At 39.4% G+C, this 19,235-nt stretch overlaps 1 protein-coding gene across 1 annotated transcript; it reads right to left on the reverse strand.

Annotated features, from left to right (window-relative positions):
- Positions 1-244: 244 nt before the first annotated feature.
- LOC104111946 (ornithine decarboxylase 1A, chloroplastic) lies at positions 245-1,835 on the reverse strand. Its single transcript, XM_009621764.4, has one exon. It carries the CDS (start codon positions 1,713-1,715, stop codon positions 417-419), a length of 1,299 nt encoding a protein of 432 aa, XP_009620059.1. The 5' UTR covers positions 1,716-1,835; the 3' UTR covers positions 245-416.
- Positions 1,836-19,235: the final 17,400 nt, after the last annotated feature.

The following is a 19,235-nucleotide window of genomic DNA, read 5'->3' on the forward strand; positions in this document are numbered from 1 at the left end:
GCTTTCGTTTCAACTTTACCTTCCTTTTATCTTTAAAAAGGGTATTTCGTAAATTTCTCATACCCCACTAGTGGATTACACCGGGTCTGGTCTTGTTAAAGAGCTCATTAATTACGTTAAGAAAAATTCGAGAAGAGCGATATATTGAAGCATGGACAATTTTTTTTGTAAATGTGCAAAAGTATAAATAAAAAGTATACATCCAAACAGATTTATCTAATAACTAATTTAAAAAACTTCCATATTAGAGCAAATCACAATTAGCAAATCCTTGCATTCTTATGGCATACAAGAGAATTACAAGCTGATTTGGAATATAAATTACTACCAAAAACAACAAAATTAAGGAAAAAAATCCCCAAAAAAAGAAAAAACCATTAAAACCACAGGTGCTAATTCCTAATAGAGGTTGTTCATCAGCTTGGATAAGCATAAGCGAGGTGAGTAACAATGGCGGACGTATTAAATCCATTAAAATTGGACCCAGCAGCTTTAGTATAAGCACCCATATTAGGAAAAACTAGCCAATCATTAACCTGCAGCTCCGGTAACTGGTAATCCCTTAAAACAGTATCAAGAGCATCACAAGTGGGCCCAAACACAGTCGTCGGAAACGTTTTCGACCCGCCGCAGGTAACGTTAGTACGATTCGACAAAACAGCTAACGGCGTTGCATTCACCGTCGCATGGTCGTAAAGTACACAGTTCATCGAACCGTACAACCCGTCGTTAATCCAATACTCCCTCAATTCTCCCCTCACTCTTTTCCCTATAATCGTCGTCGCTAAAGTAAACGCAGTCTCCGCAAAAAACCGGCCCGGTTCAGCTATGATTGTCAACTCCGGTTGATCATCGAAGTGTTGTTTTAAAGCTGATCTAACAGCGACGGCGGCGGTTGTGAACTGGTGGCCGGATGTAAACCCGCCGCCGACGTCTAGAACAGTCATTTTCGACATACCGAGTTTAGCAGCTGTTTCAAACACTTCCTTAGCCGCGGCTATGGCGCCGAGATAAGCGTTTGAATCGGCATCTCCGCTGCCGATGTGGAAGGAGACACCGGAGACGGTGAGCCGGGCGGCCTGAGCTGCCCGGAGCAGCGGCTCGACTTCTTCTGGAAGCGCGCCGTATTTTGGACCCATTGGGCACCTCGCGTTGCCGTCGAACATGGGCTTGATTCGGAGCAAGAGTTCGGATTTCGGGTGATGCTTTCGGATCTTGTAAACCTCGTCTTCTGAATCGTACGTTGTTAAATTCACCCCAACTTTTGCTGCAAAAATAATATCGGATTCCGGTTTGCATGGATTTGCAAAAACAATACGGTCAGGTGAAATGCCAAGGGACAAAACGTACTCAATTTCAGCTCGGCTAGCACAATCAAAATTTGAGCCCATAGCAGATAAAATTGAAAGGAACGACGGTTCAGGGTTACATTTAACAGCGTAAAATGGACGGATATTTGGGAGAGCAGATTTCCATTGGTCCATAAGAGAAACAACTTCACCCAAATCTAACACGTAAAAAGGTTGTTTCTCATCTTGTAATTTTTGGGTTATGATTGATAACATGAAATCTTGGAGGGCATCTCTTGAGAGAGGGATGACTTTTCTGGTACCGTTTTCCGCCGCCGCCGCTGTAGGTGAAGCTCCGCCGCCTATTGTGGACTGAAGAATGGCCGCCGGGTTCAACCCGGAAACGATTATTGTTTGGCCGGCCATCCAAACAAAGGAAGAAAACAGAGAGGTAATTGAGAGGAAGGAATCAAAGGGGAAAAAAAACTAGGGATTCAATTATAATATATGAATATTGTGTTTCTCTTGTTCCCTTTGAGACGGGGAAACCTCAAAAAATGTTTATCATTATATAGAGGGACGAAAAGAGATACTACTACTGATAATATTGTGTAATCTACGCAGTATTTTCTTCTTTTTTGTTTTTTTAAGAGAAATAGCTGTTGAAGGGGTAGGTGGTCAACGGTATCGAATTTAATAACAAGTCCTTTATGTAAATCTGATGAAGGGAAGTACTTTTTGTTAGGTAAATGATAATTAAATCTATATTATCCAACGGTGAATGATTTTTTCTATGACATATTAGAGGATCAAGAAAAGACCAGTGGAAGTTAATCCACATATACTATGGGAGATTCCATTAACAGTATACTAGCAAATAATTACTAGTATATTGTGTTTGCACCGGAACGTAATTTTCAAAATGAATGTCTATCATTAATCATATTAATATTAATTAATGTATTTTTTTATTTTAACTTGTGACTTTTAAAATTAAATTGCTTAGTTTAGTTTAAATAGGATATGTATTAGTTTGTAAATTACATAATTAAAGTTGTAATCTAGTACTTGTAATTTCATTTATTACATAATTCTAATCATATTAAAAGTCCTCTTTCATTCCATCATTTCCTCTTCCACTATTCTTTAATTTTTTCCTTTTTGATTTAACCGTTCATTCTTCGAAATTAACATATCCAAATTTATATGTAAACAGTCAAATATGAAAGATTTTAACGCTCCTTAAAAATAACCTAATTTTTAAATTTTGAAGTAGAAATCTCTGATTAAAGGCGAGAACATTTTATATTCAGTCACACCAATTCGTATTATATTTCACTATTCCAATTTACTCATACTAAAATAGAGATGCAAGTGCATGATTTGTTTTGCTTAGCCAGCCTCTTTCTCTAATTTTATTTATTTTATTTTCAAATCTCGGGATAAAGAAAGAAAAGAGCACATGAAAAATGTGGATCTTAGGGAAAGGACAGCCAACTATGGTTTGTCCTATTTGGTGGTCTCAGCACAAATTGTTATCGTTAATGAACTAATTTAGCATCTCAGAACAAAGCATATACCCCTTTCAAAAGCTCCAACAGTCAAGTTTCCTTTTTAAAAGTCTCACCAACCCCTACCAAAGGCACCAACAACCCCTTTGGCTTTGAGTTTTGGCCTACCTAATTGGGTTCTTTAGCGGCCTAATTGGGTTCTTTAGCTCTTCGTATTCGTCGTTTTACAATAAACTCAAGTTAGTATATAATAATAATTAAATTTATAATTAAATATTTAAAGTTTCGACATGTGCATATATAGAATCCTAGATTTGATCTTCTGTTATTATATATGCATGGCATGCTAACATATTTATGGCCGCGTAAGCGAATTTGTCAGATCTTAATAATTTTATAGTCTCGTAGCCCTCCGCCCCCACCAAAAAATATACACACCCATACTGCGTCAGGAAAAAACAAACAAACATATAAAAAAGATATTGTGCAGCACATGTTCGTACGACGCAAAATAAAAATTAGACAAGTTAGTTCATATCTTAAAGCTTGACGTTGATGCAAAAAAAATGTTTGCAACAATTGAATAAAAGCAATCCGGTGCACGAAGCATCAATTCCGTTTATATAGGGACTAGGGTTTAGCGAAGAGCCGTACTTCAAATGGATGTAATGTAGACAACCTACATCAGTGACTGATTTTACGGTTCGAACCCGTAATTTATAAGTCACACAGACAACTTTACCGTCAACAACAAATGTTAGCATCAACTGAGTCTGCTTTATTTTTTGGGTTTATGCAAGAAAGATTTGAAAAGAAATATATAAATTCCCCCTACCCTTGGTAGAAAGGTCCGATAGACCCTCAGCTCCCTCCCTCCAAGAACTCCCCACCTTGCTCTTGGGGTGACTCGAACTCACAACCTCTTGGTTGGGAGTGGAGGGTGCTTACTACTAGAGCAACCCACTCTTTTTTGGGTTTGTGATAATTGATGATTGACCATGCACTTATTTTTTGGGTTCTCTGTTCTTCACCATTTTAATTTGATGAGAAAATTTATAATTGCATTTCTAATATAACATACCCCAATTTGCTTAGGACTCATGCTTAGTTATTGTGATATTGAAGTCAGGGACTCGTAAGTAAATTTGTTTTGAAATGAATTGTAGAAAATATTCAGATTAAAGTTTGAATGGCAAAGTTTTAGGCGAAGTCATTCGGTTGGAAACAAAGTTACATTGGGTAAAATATATTATGATACGTGGTCGTTCGAAAGAAAGGGATATGTGGAGCCCAAGACAGAGGAAGACTGATGACTGAAGACCGAAGACAATTGTTTTGTTTGTTATCGGAAAGAATACTGCTCATAAAGATGTGATAGATGTCCTTCTCCCGGTAGCATTCAATTGAGAATATTCATAGCATTAAGAGCAGTTATCAGTTACAAGGAATTTGATATTTATGTTCACCGTTACATCTTCATAAATGCCCCTCATAATTGACATTAAAGAAGGGCACGACCCTAGGACCTTCTTAGTAACTATAAATAGTGAGCTCAGTTGTCATTGTAAGGGAGATGAATTTTCTCGCAAACTTATACTATATTTTATACAAAGCTCAATCCAAAGATTTTATAATATATCTTCTGATTTCTAGATTCTTTTGTTGTTGAGCCCGAAAATCTTGTTTCCGCAATTGTTGCTTCTGCTGTTTCGTCTATATCTTAAGGCTAAATATTGCATAACTCTTCAATTATTTATTTATTCCAGGATCAAATTAATTTACTAATATAGAAACCATGTATAAATTCAGCTGTACTATTTTACGGGTAAACAGTTTGGCGTCCATTGTAGGGCCTAGATAGTCATGTAATTAAATTGATCCTTGCCTTTTTACTAACGTGTTTTGATCATTTTTTCTTTAAAAAATCATAAGAAATAGCAGATAACACTGTTAGTGACATGCATAACCCCAAGATTCGAAGGGATCATCCTCATTCCGAGGACTCAATCAGTGATGATGCAGGGAATGACGCTACACCAGTGCATGACATGCAGTATTCTCGACATGTTCGGCGGACTACTCTTGATGGCGTTGATGAAGAGCATGTCGTCGACGCGATAAGGGTCTTGCAAGAGCAACAAGCGATCATTCTAGGCCACCTCACCCGACAAGATAAACTTATGATAAAATTGAAGCAAACGATATCGGGAGCTTCAAATAATGCAAACAGACGAGATTTGATCCCTCCCGGGATTCCTACGAATCAAACAATGCGGAGGATTGATAACAACACTCCTAGGGATGAAATTCGCTCTGATGGGGCAGGGGAAACGGATCCGGTCTACAATGAGAACGCTTCTTTCAAGAATGAACTTTTACGGTTCACGAGGGAAGTAAACTCCTGCATGGAGCAGATCCCGGGCAAACAACCAGTGCTGAAAGGCCCGAGCTCAAAAATTTATACGCAAATTATCGTACAAGCCAAGTGCGGCACTAGAGTTAATCCCAAAGCGGTTCAAAATGCTTGAAATGCCAAAATATGATGGAACTTCGGACCCCAGGAGCATATTACCACCTGCACAACAGCGATAAAAGGGAATGATTTAGGTACTCCCAAAATTTAATTTATGCTGCTGAAGAAATTTAGAGAAACCTATACGAGGGGGGCCTTGACATGGTATTCGTTGTTATCCGAGCATTTCATAGATTCCTTCGAAATGCTAGCAGTTTCTTTCATCAAGGCTCATGCTAGGGCAAGAAAATTACAGGCCCGAAAGGCCGACGTATTCAGCATAGCGTAAGGAGAGTCCAAGCTTCTACGAGAGTTTGTTACCCGATTCCAGATGGAGAGAATGTCGCTCCCGACTGTCCCGGATGAATGGGCTGCTGAGGCGTTCACCAAAGGATTAAATCCGAGGAGTTCAGACGCTTCTCGGAAATTAAAAGAGAGCTTACTCGAGTTTCAAGCAATGACCTGGGCGGACATCCACAACCGGTATAAATCAAAAATAAGGATCAAAGATGATCGGGTTAGTTTTCCATTGTTGACCAAAGGACGGGAAAATAATAAGGAAAAATCAAAGGATGATTATGATGTGAACAAACGGACTTCTCGGGGCCGGTTTTTGCCTTACGAACGAACCGAAGGCCGCAACAGAGGTTTCCGGATAGCGGACAAGTTCACGGTCGACAGGAGGACCAATCGCAGTCGGAATAATCATCACTGCAGGATAAAGAAGTGGTAGGATCACGGGATCCATCCTACCCCAAATTATCATAATACAACTTCAACGTCAGTATAGTGGAATTGGTATCGGCCATGAGAAACATCAAAGAAGCATGGTTCCCAAGACCAATGAGATCTGATTCTAACTAGAGGGATCCTAACTTGTGGTGTGAATGCCACGGGACGAATGGCCACCGGATAAGAGACTACCGACATCTCTGAGAGAAAGTTGCAACATTACTAAAGAATGGTCACCTCAGAGAATTCTTGAGTGACCGAGCTAAGAACAATTATGGTCGTAACCGAGACAACGCGAAACCCTTGAAAGTGGTAGAAGATCCCTCGCGTCAAACAATCAACATGATTTTAGGAGGGACCGATATTAACGGGGTGACCTTTTCGGCAGCAAAGAAGACGAAAGTATCGATAACGCATAGCAAAAGGCTTCGGTAATACGATATAACTTTTATGGAGGAGGACGCACACGGATTGCTACTACCACAAAACGATGTATTGGTAAATTCTTTAAATATGCTAGATTTTAAGATTAAACATGTTTTAGTGGATCCAGGGAGTTTGACTAATATCATACAATGGAGAGTATTGGAGCAAGCTAAACTCACCGGAAGTATTATTCCGGCCACAAAGCTCCTCACCGGATTCAACCTCGCAAGTATGACAACTCGGGAGAAATTTTATTACTCACAAACGCTGAAAGAGTAATGAAAACAACTCTTTTCGAAGTGGTAGATGGTGATATGGGATACAACATCATTTTGGGAAAAGGCCATGGTTGAACGAAATGAAAGTTGTACTATCAACATACAATCAATTGCTGAAATTTCCAACACCCGAGGGAATTAAGAAAATAAGAGGTGACCAACCGGCGGCAAGGGAGATGAATGCAATTTCGGTCTCCAGTAGCAAAGGAAAGGAACACGTGGCATAGCACTTACAGGGCCCGACACCTACTCCAGAACTAGATGAAATTAGCCAGAAATCAGAAGATAATTAGGTGCCGAAACATTTCAAAGTTCCAGAAGAGACCGATACGACTCCACAGCGGAAGAGCTGGAGCAAGTGGCATTGTTCGAGGAATTCCTAGAAAGGAGATTCCACATAGGGACAAGACTGCACCCGAACTCAAGTCTGACTTCATTAAATTCCTTAAATCTAATGTCGATTGTATTGCATGGTCACACGAGGATATGATAGGTATCCCGACAGAGGTATCCGTACACAAGTTAATCTTAGATCCTAACATACCTCCGGTAAGATAAAAGAAGCGCCCGATCGCCGAAGCCAGGAATAAATTCATCAAAGAAGAGGTAATTCACTTACTTAATATCGGTTTGATCCGGAGGTAAGATATCCAGACTGGCTAGCTAATACGTTCCTAAAAAGAACTATAAGTTTTGCATGTGCGTAGATTATAAAGATCTTAATAAGGCGTGCCTGAAAGACTTGTTCCCACTGCCAAACATCGATCAAATGATTGATGCCACAGCCAGACACGAGTTAATGAGTTTCCTCGATGCTTATTCCGGGTACAACCAAATTAAGATGAACCCGGAAGATCAGGAAAAAACTTTGTTTATAATGAATTTCGGTATATATTGTTATAATATGATGCCTTTCGGGTTGAAAAAGGCCGGAGCCACTTATCAACGGCTCGTGAACAAGATGTTTGAAAATCAAATAAGAAAAACTATGGAAGTTTATATAGACGATATGATCGTTAAGTCTTCAAATGCAGGTGATCATCTTAAACATCTGCAAGAGACTTTTGACATCCTAAGGAAGCATAATATGAAGCTTAATCCCAATAAATACGAGTTCAGGGTCAGCTCTGGTAAGTTTCTGGGATTTCTGGTATCACATAGGGGGATTGAAGTAAACCCCGATAAGATCAAGTCCATAAAGGATATCCTGGACAGACTGACAAGCGTGAAGGAAGTCCAAAGGCTTACGGGGAGATTGGCAACTTTGAGTAAATTCATTTCCCGATCGTCAGAAAAGTGTCATCATTTCTTCGCACTACTCAAAAAGAAAAATAATTTCGAATGGACCCCGGAGTGCCAACAGGCTTTGAGAGATTTAAAGTACTTGTGAAGCCCTTTATTGCTTTCAAAACCAAAAGAAGGGGAAACGTTGTTGGTTTACCTCGCGGTCTCGGAAGTTTTGGTAAGGGCGATTTTAGTCCGAGAAGACGAAGGTACGCAATCTCCCATTTATTATGTTAATAAAGTTTTAACGGGAGCAGAAACTCGTTACCCACATTTGGAAAAACTGACCTTAGCTCTCGTAGTCCGCTCGAAAGCTGAGGCCATATTTCCAATGCCACCCGATAGCCGTTGTGTCTACTTTTACTTTGCGGAACATCCTCCATAAACCCGAGCGCTCTAGTAGATTGGACAAATGGGCCGTCTAAATGAGTGAGTTCGACATAGAATATAAGCCGAGGACTGTAATTAAATCCCAAGTCTTGGCTGACTTCGTGGCCGATTTTAGTTCGGGTTTATTGCCTCGGGCAACCAAGAAAGCAATGATGATGTCAGAATCAACATCATGGGTTTGGACCTTATTTACGTATGGAGCTTCCAACGAGAAAGGTTCCGGGCTCGGTATAGTCTTAATCACGCCTTTGGGGGAAACCTTGAGGCAAGCCATCAGGACGGTCTATTTAACTAACAATGAAGCAGAGTATGAAGCTTTGATTCCAGGACTCGAGTTGGACCGGGGACTTGACTCCGAGGTCATTGAAATCAAATGCGACTCACAGGTGGTGGTAAATCAGGTCTGCAGGATCTTCGAGACCAAAGAGGAGAGCATGCAACAATACGTGGTAAAGGTTCAAGCTATACTTGTGCGATTTTGAGAGTGGTCAATTACTCATATCCCAGGGAATAAAACACAGAAGTAGACGCATTGGCAAACCTAGGATCATCAGCAGAAACAAAGGGATCGGAGTCCGTCTCGGTAGTACAACTGATGAACTCAGTCATGGATACAGATGGTGTAACGATCCGATTTGTCGTTTTAAGAATTAACGCCCCATTCAGTGACTTAAGGTCTCGAGCAGCTTCGCAATATGTGTTATGACCCACAAGTGTGGTCGAGTTTGATTTATTGAAGATTCAAAATTAAATTAAAAGAACAATCCTTATTTAGAAGTATAAATGAAAATAGTTGATCGGAGAGTTGACTTTTAAGTAAACTATCTCGGATTCAAATTCTCATGGTTCCAATAGCTATGTATAGTAATTTTGGACGTATGAGCGTGTTCGAAAAATTATTTGGAAGTCCGTAGTGGAATTTGGCTTGAAATGGCAAAAATAGAATTTTTGGGAAGTTTGACCGGGGAGTTGACTTTTTGATATCGGGGTCAGAATCCAGTTCTGAAAATTTGTATAGGTTCGTTATATCATTTATGACTTGTATGAAAAATTTGAGGTCAATCAGACGTGATTTGATAGGTTTCGGCATTAAATATAGAAGTTGGAATTTCTTAGTTTCATTAAGCTTGAATTGGGGTATGATTCGTGGTTCTAGCATTGTTCGATGTAATTTGAAGTTTCGACTAAGTTCATATGATATTTTAGGACTTTTTGGTATGATTTGACGGGTCCCGAGGGGCTTAGGTGTATTTTTGGATCATTGGTTGAAAGACTAGTAAAGTTAAGAAATTTGGGAGTTTGACCATGGTCAATATCAGGTCAAGACGACCTCCTTTCAGTATTTTGAGTACGCGAGCAGGTCCGTAACATATTTTATGATTGAAATTCATATATGGTTTGTGTCCCAGAGGTTCCGGATGAGTTTCAGGGTGGTTTCGGATCATTTCGGAGAAGTTTAAGTTTGCTGGTTTCTAGTGAAACACTGTTCATTCGCAATTGCGAAAACACTGTTCATTCGCAATTGCGAACCATTTATGGCAATTGCGAAAACACTGTTCATTCGCAATTGTGAACCATTTATGACAATTGCGAAAACACTGTTCATGTGAGGTACTGTTCATTCGTAAATACGAAATATTTGTCTACAAATGCGAACCTGGGCAGAAACTTAAGGATTGAAAATCTGTCATTTCTTCATTTTCGATTGGGATTTTTGGAGCTCGATTTTTGGGAGATTTTGAGGATTTCTTCACGACTTCGACTGGGGTAAGTGTTCTATATCCTAAAGTGATTATATTTCATGAATCTATGATTATATTCATCGTTTAATTCGGATTTAAATGGAAGAAATCAAGATTTTTACAAAATCTTTCAAAAACGAAAATTTAAGATTTGGAGGTCGAGTTGTTATTGGAATTCGATAAAATTGGTATGGTTGAACTCGTATCGGAATGGGTGTTCGGATATCATGAAAAATATGTCGAGTTCTGAGGGGCAAGCCCAGCGTTGACTTTTGTTGACTTTTTTGAATAAAATTTTATGTCGACGTATTATTATCCGAAATTATTTTCGATGAATTTTAATGAAGTTATACAATTAATTTGGATAGATTTGAGCTGTCCGGAGACCAATTCAAGCAAGAAAGCTATTTTGGAATATCGGCCTAATTTAAAAAAGGTAAGTGTCTTGCTTAACCTCGAGTGGGGGAATTACCCCTTAGGCATTGAGTCTTATGTGCCATTTGTGAAATGTGAAAAGCCGTGTACGCGAGGTGACGAGTACGTACTCGGGCTTATACGTGCAAAATTTATTGAAATAAAGTCTTAGGCATTATTGCGTAGTAAATTAGAAAATTGTGGAAAATTATTAAATCATCTGTTTACCATGCCTAAATCCTTATTGTTGAATTTATTTTTATGTGATAATTTGATATGATTATTACTTGAAAATATTTATAAAATTTCGTGAGTATTGTTGGTTTAATATTTCTTAAAAATTTAATTCCAATATGAATCTTCTTATGCAAATAATTAATTTAAGCGAGCTTAAGAATAAGTGTTAATATAATTATCTAAATTTGTATTAATGAAGGTTTTGCTTTATGCTGAGTAATTTCTATCTCAATTGAGTGTTTTTGGGTGTTATATATATTGTGTAGAGCCTTGGGCTATTTGTTGTGAAATTAATTGATTTTCTTATATCTTTGGGATTTGGTTGTGGCCATTGGGCAAATTGTGATATGAATTGATTTTATTATATTGTCGTGTTAATTTTTCGTGTAAAATGTTGTGTTGTATGAGTTACTATTTTGGGGAGATAAGGGTGGCATTTCACCGTTGATATTATGTGGGAAGGGTGGCATTTCACTGTTGTTGTGTTTGTTGGAATATTGTCTGGGCGGAGCGATAAGGGTGGCTATAGGAGCGATAAGGGTGGCAATAAGAGCGATAAGGGTGGCTATTGATATTGTCTGGGTGGAGCGATAAGGGTGGCTATAGGAGTGATAAGGGTGGCAATATGAGCGATAAGGGTGGCTATTGTCAGGGACGATATGTGATGATGTGGGGTTGTGGTGTTGATAATTTTCATGTGATGTTGTGATTTTCTTGTGTTTATTTCTATACCTTGTGCAACTTGTCTTGTTGTTGGTAAATTGGTAACAATCTGATTTATGTTGAAATTGAGAGCATGTGGCTATTGCCATGCGGATTATAAAATAAAATATGGGCACGAGGTGTCGTGAGTAAATAATGAGAATATTTGGCACGTGAATTGTTCGTGCAGTTGTGATATGAAATATGGGCATGAGGTGCTGTGATGAAATGATAATGATAATTGGCACGTGAATTGTCCTTGCAGTTGTGATATGAAATGAGGGCACAAGGTGCCGGGAAAATATGATAATTTAATTATGGGCACGAGGTATCGTGAAAATATGAAAATAAGCTGAGACCCGTGTTTACGAAAAATATAAAAATGGGCTGAGACCCGTACTTTTATGATTATGAAATGAGGTGTCACATGGTGACTCTTTAATTGAAAGAATTATATTCAAAATATTTATTTGGAAGGATTTTTACTTAGAAAGTATTATATGAAAGAATTTTATTTGATAGATATTTATTTGAGGAAATTATATTTGAAAAGATTTATTGAAAGAATTATATTTGAAAAATAATTATTTGAGAAAATTATATTTGAAAGAGAGTTATCTGGAAGAATTATATGTGAAAGACATTTATTTGAAGGACTTGATTTAATTGGGTGTACTTGTATTTATTAATTGTTGAGTGATATTAATGGTATTCTTGTTGTTTGTTGTACATATCACTGGTTGTTCTATGTTGTACTATTGTTATTTGTTTCCTATTATTTTGTATATTATATTGCACAGGTTATTAGACTAGTGAGTGTCTTGATTGTACCTCGTCTCTACTCCATTGAGGTTAGTCTTGATACTTACTGGGTACCGATCGTGGCGTACTCATACTACACTTCTGCACATTTTTGTGCAGAGCCAGATATTGAAGATATCGGACTTGAGCAAAGTTAAAGCGCGATCATAAGGATTTAAGGTAGAGCTGTTTGGCCGTCACAGTCCCTTGGAGTCTTTTCATTTCATTGTACTGTTAATTTGTAATCAAACAGTATTGTATATTCGGTTCTCGTGATCATTCCATGTATTCAGTTGGAGTTTGTGACTCAGTACTACCAGTCTTGGGAGGTTGTGTATTGTAATTATTTCCACTGTTAGATTTTAATTCATAAAAAAATGGCTTCAAAATATAATAGAAATCGGCTTACCTAGTCTTAGAGACTAGGTGCCATCACGACGTCTGTGGTGGGATTTTGGGTCGTGACAGATGGTTACTATGAGGTAAATTCAACTAGTCTGGTATGGGACTGGAGGAATGAAATTATCGATTATGTCGAACATGGGAAAGCTACATGAAGACCCCAAAATGTCCCGGGCGCCGCGAGCCAAAACAATGCGATACAGCTTAAATGGAGGCTAATTGTATAGAAAATCTTTTCAAGGCCCGTTGGCCCGTTTCTTAGGAGCGTCCGAAGATAGCTATGTCATGAGAAAGGTTCACGAAAGGATATGCGGAAACCACTCGGGCGTAGATTCCTTGGTGTTGAAGTTGGTAAGTGTAGGATATTACTGGCCCCGCATGGAACAAGACACGAAGGACTTCGTGCGGAAATATGATAAGTGTCAATGCTACGCGCCACTGGTGCATCAACCAGAAAATCGCTTACATTCGGTCCTATATGTGTGGCCGTTCATGAAATGGGGAATGGACATCGTCGGACCATTACCACCGGCTCCCGGAAAGGTAAGATTTCTTTTAATTTTAACTGACTATATTTCTAAGTGGGTGAAAGCAAGTCCTTATCAGAAAATCGAAGAATGCGAAGTGGTGGATTTCTTGTGAAAAAATATAATTTGCAGGTTCGCAATACCAACAGAGATAGCATGCGACAATGGGCAACAATTTATCGGCGCAAAAGTTACAAAGTTCCTCCAAGATTTGAAAAAAAAGAGGATCACATCTTCCCCTTATCATCCGAGTGCAAATGGTCAAGCAGAGTGGACGAACAAAGTAATTATTCAAAGCCTCAAGAAAAGGTTGGAAGCGGCTAAAGGAAATTGGCCCGAGGAATTACCCTAAGTTCTATGGGCATTCCGAACTACGGCCAAGCTGAGCACAGGAGAAGCCCTTTTTTCCCTCATGTATAGTGCAGAAGCTTTAATCTCGGTGGAAGTAGGGGAACCGACCTCAAGATATTTCCAGGCAGAAAAAGAATCGAAAAATGAAGCAATGCTTGTCAACTTAGAACTGCTCGATGAACGCAGGGAATTGACATATGTAAGAATGGTAGCTCAAAAGCAAAGAATGAAGTGGTATTATAATCGAAGAGCCAACCTCCGGTATTTCAAAGTAGGTGACTTGGTCCTAAGGAAAGTAACTCACAATACCCGGGAGCTCAACGCAGGGAAGATAGGTCCAACGTGGTAAGGCCCCTACCGGATTTCAGCTATCACCGAAAAAGGTTCATACAAGTTGGAAAACCAAAATGGAGAGAAGTTGCCTAGCAATTCGAATGTGGAAAACCTCAGAAGATATTATTGCCGATGAACATTATCCGATCAGAAAGTATATGCTGCACTATTTTTCCCTTTCGATCAGTTTTTGTCCCAATTGGGTTTTTCTGAAAAGGTTTTTAACGAGGCAACAACAGAAAGCATACTACGAAGACAGCAATAATAAGACCTTTAATAGCGAGGCACACAAGCAGAGATCCACTTTGGGATGGTTAGATAATCTTTTACTCTATAGCAAATTCCCACCGAGAAGTTAAGTTTGCTATTGAGCAAATGTTGTCTGATCATACACGAGCACAAACCACTAGAGGGTTGTTAGATAGTTCTTCGCTCTATAGCATAAATTCATAAGGGGAAGTAAAGTGTGTTACCAAGTTAAGGATTATCTAGCAATGCATTAGTGGAATCTTCGAAGATACAAGACTTTCAGTGTTCCGATTTGCATTCTTTGCATTCGAACACTGGGGTGAATGATATGAGGATACGACAACAATGACTGCCACATCGATCGGGAACAAAAAATTGGAAATATAATTACATCATCGGGACCAGAGACTGCGCTAATAGTCCCGTAGAAACAAGTTGTACAAGTTAGCCACAAGTAATGGCAATTTCTTTTCAGCAGAGCAAATGCTTATTTTTTTTTTGAAAATAAAGGAATAAAATGAAATCCTTTTTGTTTTTATCTTGTTTCTTATATGAACGATGAATTAACTTTATCATTTGAAAGTTAACCAAGTACTTCAAATGTTAGTGCCATAATGAACATGAGACGTCCTCTCTAAGAGCACCGTAAACATAAGAGGGTCTCTAATAAAAACCCTAACGGTAAAGGATTGGTTCCGGAAGAATTTGTGCCTGGAATCAAAAATGTCATCGGGAAAAAATACACCCGAAGGCGCACACGAAAAAGACGCAAAAAGTAAACTTGCGCAAATACTTATCAAAGCCCTCACGGAAAAGGGTTGATGCCTGGAGCCAAAAATGCTTTCGGGGAGAATACGCCCAAAAGTTTCACATAATAAGACGCAAAAGAGTCTGCGCAAAATTCTTAAAGAAAATGCAAAGATTAAAGGCTTGCATGAATATTCTAACGATGAGAAGACTCAAACAATACTTGAGCAAAAGATGTGGCATAGATACGAGAACTGCAAAAAGAAAAGAAATGCTAAAATGCATTATCTCTGGAACCAAGAGGAAGAGAAGTGTCCGCGCCCCCGGAAGAAGTAGATGGATCCACCGATGACTCAACATTTTCTCCAGTTTGGCCTTCGGCATCATTAACCTCCGATTCTTCTTCAGTTCCTAAAAATTCAGAACCGGAACCAGAAGGACCAGGTGCATCAGACCTCGATGGGAGTCCACTTTTAGCAGCTAACTCAAGCTCGCGGGCCTTAGCAATTTCGGCATCAAAATCAATGACACCAGCTTTGGCCTCTTCCAAGGTTTTTCTCCTCATGTTGTACATGGCATTAGTGTTTTCAACAACGAGGGAAGCCGCTCGGAACTTGAGTTCATCTTTGAGTTGGGTTACCTCGGCAGAAAGGTTTTCCCAGGCAGACCTAGCAGATTTGAGGCTGACATCAAGGTCGCGGACAGTTGAACTAAATATCTTATAATGCTCGATAGTTTTCATGTACTTCTCTTCCAGCTAGGCCTGTTTCACTTCCACTGCAATAAGCTCTTCAATTTTGGAGTTCAAGGCTGCCTCTAGGTTAATCACTCTTTCAGTAGAGGCAGTCTCATGTTCGGTTGCAGCAAGAACAACGTTATGGACTTCAACCCATTTGGCCCTGGCTTCGTCAAATCTAACCCTTAGAGGGCTAATCTATTGGCTAAGGGTTACTAATTCTTGTTCACTCTGCTGCAAACGAGCTTCCAATACAACAACCTCAGTGGCTTTGGCTTCTAGTTCCGAAAGGTGAGCGACATGTTGCTCTGCCAAAACTGATCCCGTGCGGAGATAATCTCTTCTTTTTCACATATCAACTTCTGAAGGCCCTCAGAAGCAAGAAAGTTGGCCTACAAAGTAATAAGGGTAAAATTTAGTAGATGTTCACATCCAAAAATAGAAGAAGTAATAAAGGAAGAAAGGAACGTACCGTTGTGGCATTATGCATAGCATTGTTCAACAAAGACTCTCCCAAGAGTGTTTGAATATTTTCCCAGTATTTCTTTAAAGCCAAAGGCTTCGGATAGTTAGCAAGCTCTACCGACCGGGATAGCAAGTTGCATCCGATAGAGACCGAAAGAGTAACGCTCCTCCTCTTTTGTAGATCTTCAGAAAGGGCAGCATAATTTTGCCCCAAATTTCCATGAACTGTGGACTGTGGAAGAGGAACATCTTCTTTGTGGTTAGACGCGGTCGGCGGAGGTGGTATAACAATTGCTGGTAGAAGAATGGATGAAAATGGAAGTGATGTAGTAGTTGCTGATGTTGGTAAAGATGGAGATAAAGCCGATGGAGTTGAAAAGTGAGAAGTAGTTGCGTTAAATGCAGTGCTGGTTGTTGGATGCTCGCGAACCAAAGACGACAATGATCTGGTACTCAGCTCCGCAGTACCGGACACAACAATTGGGGCCCGAAAATGGGAGTTGACATTATCTACTAAATCAAATTCTCCCCAAAGTGCCTAGGCATCGTCCTCGGTTGGTATAACTCTCTCAACAGGTTGAGCATCCTGTTGAGATGATGAGGATCGCCGTTTTCTATGTAGAGAAGCACCCTCATCACTAGCTTTCTCATCGTCATCGATCATCACAGTGTCTATGACCAGCCCGGAAGAAGGGCCAGTCACCATCGCTACCGGAGATGACTCGAGGGTATCGGTCCTCGCCCTTTTATTCTTTTCCTCGGCTGCAGAGGAGTGTCTTCTCTTTGGTTGTTCGTCTTCCAACCGGAGACTCTGAAAAGAAGCATTTGCTCTCGAAGTAGGCCCGGGGCCACCTATTCGAGTAAGCGCCTCCTAAAGCAGCCTCGCTGCATCAGTAGGGTTATCCAAGACATCCTCATCGGGAATAGTAACAGAACCCGCGTGTAGACCTAATTTCATAGATAGGTTAGAAGAGATTAATCAAGTTCTTTACATGAAAAATTGAAACAAGATGAGTTTGAATTACCATGATTCTTGGCCTTCCACCGGTATTTAGGGCCCAGTTCTTTCCACAAGTGAGTCTCGGGCGTCGTAACGTCCAATAATTTTTGTACCCACCGGTCCAAACCTTCAATCACTGGTGGAACCCATCGAGTTAAAAAAAATAAAGGATAGAGGATCAATACGACCATTAAAATATTTTTAGTAAAAGGAAATACTAAACAAAGAGCTTACGAGTGCGGTTCTAAGCAGCCGGAAAGGATGAAGCCGTTGCCGAAATGATATCGTCAGTGGCAATTGCAACGAACCATTCCATCCACCCACGGTCGTTGTCATAATCCATGCTAGACAATAAAGTATGGTGTCCACCCTTGTAGAGGTTTATCATTCCCCCGCAGAAGATTTTGGGAGAATAAAGATTCATCATATGAGCTAAGGATAGCTCCTCTCTAGTTTCCTGGCACAAACGCCGAAGGCAAGCAACCGTCCTCCACACAGAAGAACTTACCTGTGCCAAACACACCTGATAATGGAGGCAAAACTCCGCAATCACGGAGTCAAGCTCTCCGCTTAGAGAAAACGCACCCAAAGTAAAAAAGATACATGTAAACATATGCAAAACCATCCTTGGGAAGGGTGGCTCGTTCCGATAAATCAGGAGCTATAATTTCTAAGTCATGGGAGCGAAAATCTTCCTTCATAGCAGGAATGCTCAAAGGACTTATGGAAGAAGGATACCTGCTAACAGCCCATGCACGAGAATTTACAGTAGGGAATTTCTCTTCGAAGTATTTTGTAGTAATAAGACTTCTAGGGATGATGGAGCCCACTGTTGGAGGAGCAAAGTCTTCGGCTTTGTTTTTGCTTTTTGAGGAACCGGTACGTTTCAAAGAAGAAGCCATTGTAGGAAAGAAAAGGTCTTTCGTTTGAAAAGAATTAGAAAAAGATGAAGAAATAATATGCAAGTTAGATAAAGAAAGTTCGAAAAGTTATGAAGTATAAGGGTGGAAGTTGACGTATAAGTAAAAGTTTTGGCAGCTAAATTCATGGCTAGGATTACCTCGATAATCGGTAAAAAATATGCTGAATCATGGGAAGACGCATGTTCGGGGCATTAAATGCAGAGAGACATGCGTCTAATCAACCGTTAAAAGCCTTCAAAGGGAATTATAGTAATTCCCGCCAAAAATGTGTTTCTACCAACTTTTCGGTAACACAAAGTTATGTCACCGGAAAGCAAAGGACTATCTGTATTGGGTAAAATATGTTATGATATGTGGTTGTACGAGAAAGGGATACGTGGAGCCCAAAATAATGGGATGACTGAAGACTGAAGACAATTATTTCATTTGTCATCGGGAAGAATAATGTTCATAAAGATGTGATAAATGTTATTCTCCCGGTAGCATTCAATAGAGAATATTTATTGCATTAAGAGCAGTTATCCGTTATAAGGAATTTAGTATTTATATTCACTGTTACATCTTCATAAATGCCTCTCATAATTGACATTAAAGAAGGGCACGACTCTAGTACCTTCTTTATAGCTATAAATATTGAGCTCAGTTGTCATTGTAAGGGAGAGGAATTATCTAGCAAACTTATACTATATCTTAAAGCTTGATGTTGAGGCAAAAATAATGATAGCAATAAGTGAATAAAAGCAATCCAGTGCACGAAGCATTGATCCCGCGTTTATATAGGGTTTAGGGAATGGCCGTACTCCAAGGGGATACGATGTAGACAATCTACATTAGTGGCTGATCCCACGACTCGAACCCATAACTTATAGGTCACACATAGACACCTTTACCGTCAACAACAAATGTTAGCATCAAGTGAGTATGCTTTATTTTTTGGGTTATGCAACAAAGATTTGAAAAAATATATATAAATTCATCTCTTTTGTGCCGTTGTATTTCTAAATTTTTAGATGGTGGCAATAGATTATTGACCATGCACTCATTATTTCATGTTCTTTGTTTTTCACCGTTTTAACTTAATGAAAAAAAATTATAATTGCATTTCTAATATAATATACCCCAATTTGCTTAGGACTGATGCTTAGTTATTGTGATATTGAAGTCACGGACTCATAAGTAAATTT

This window comes from Nicotiana tomentosiformis, chromosome 4, assembly GCF_000390325.3.
Source record: "Nicotiana tomentosiformis chromosome 4, ASM39032v3, whole genome shotgun sequence".
Classification (NCBI taxonomy): domain Eukaryota; kingdom Viridiplantae; phylum Streptophyta; class Magnoliopsida; order Solanales; family Solanaceae; genus Nicotiana; species Nicotiana tomentosiformis.

Excerpts from the sequence above, each read along its gene's own strand:
- LOC104111946 (XM_009621764.4), bottom strand. The coding sequence starts at position 1,715 with ATGGCCGGCCAAACAATAATCGTTTCCGGGTTGAACCCGGCGGCCATT.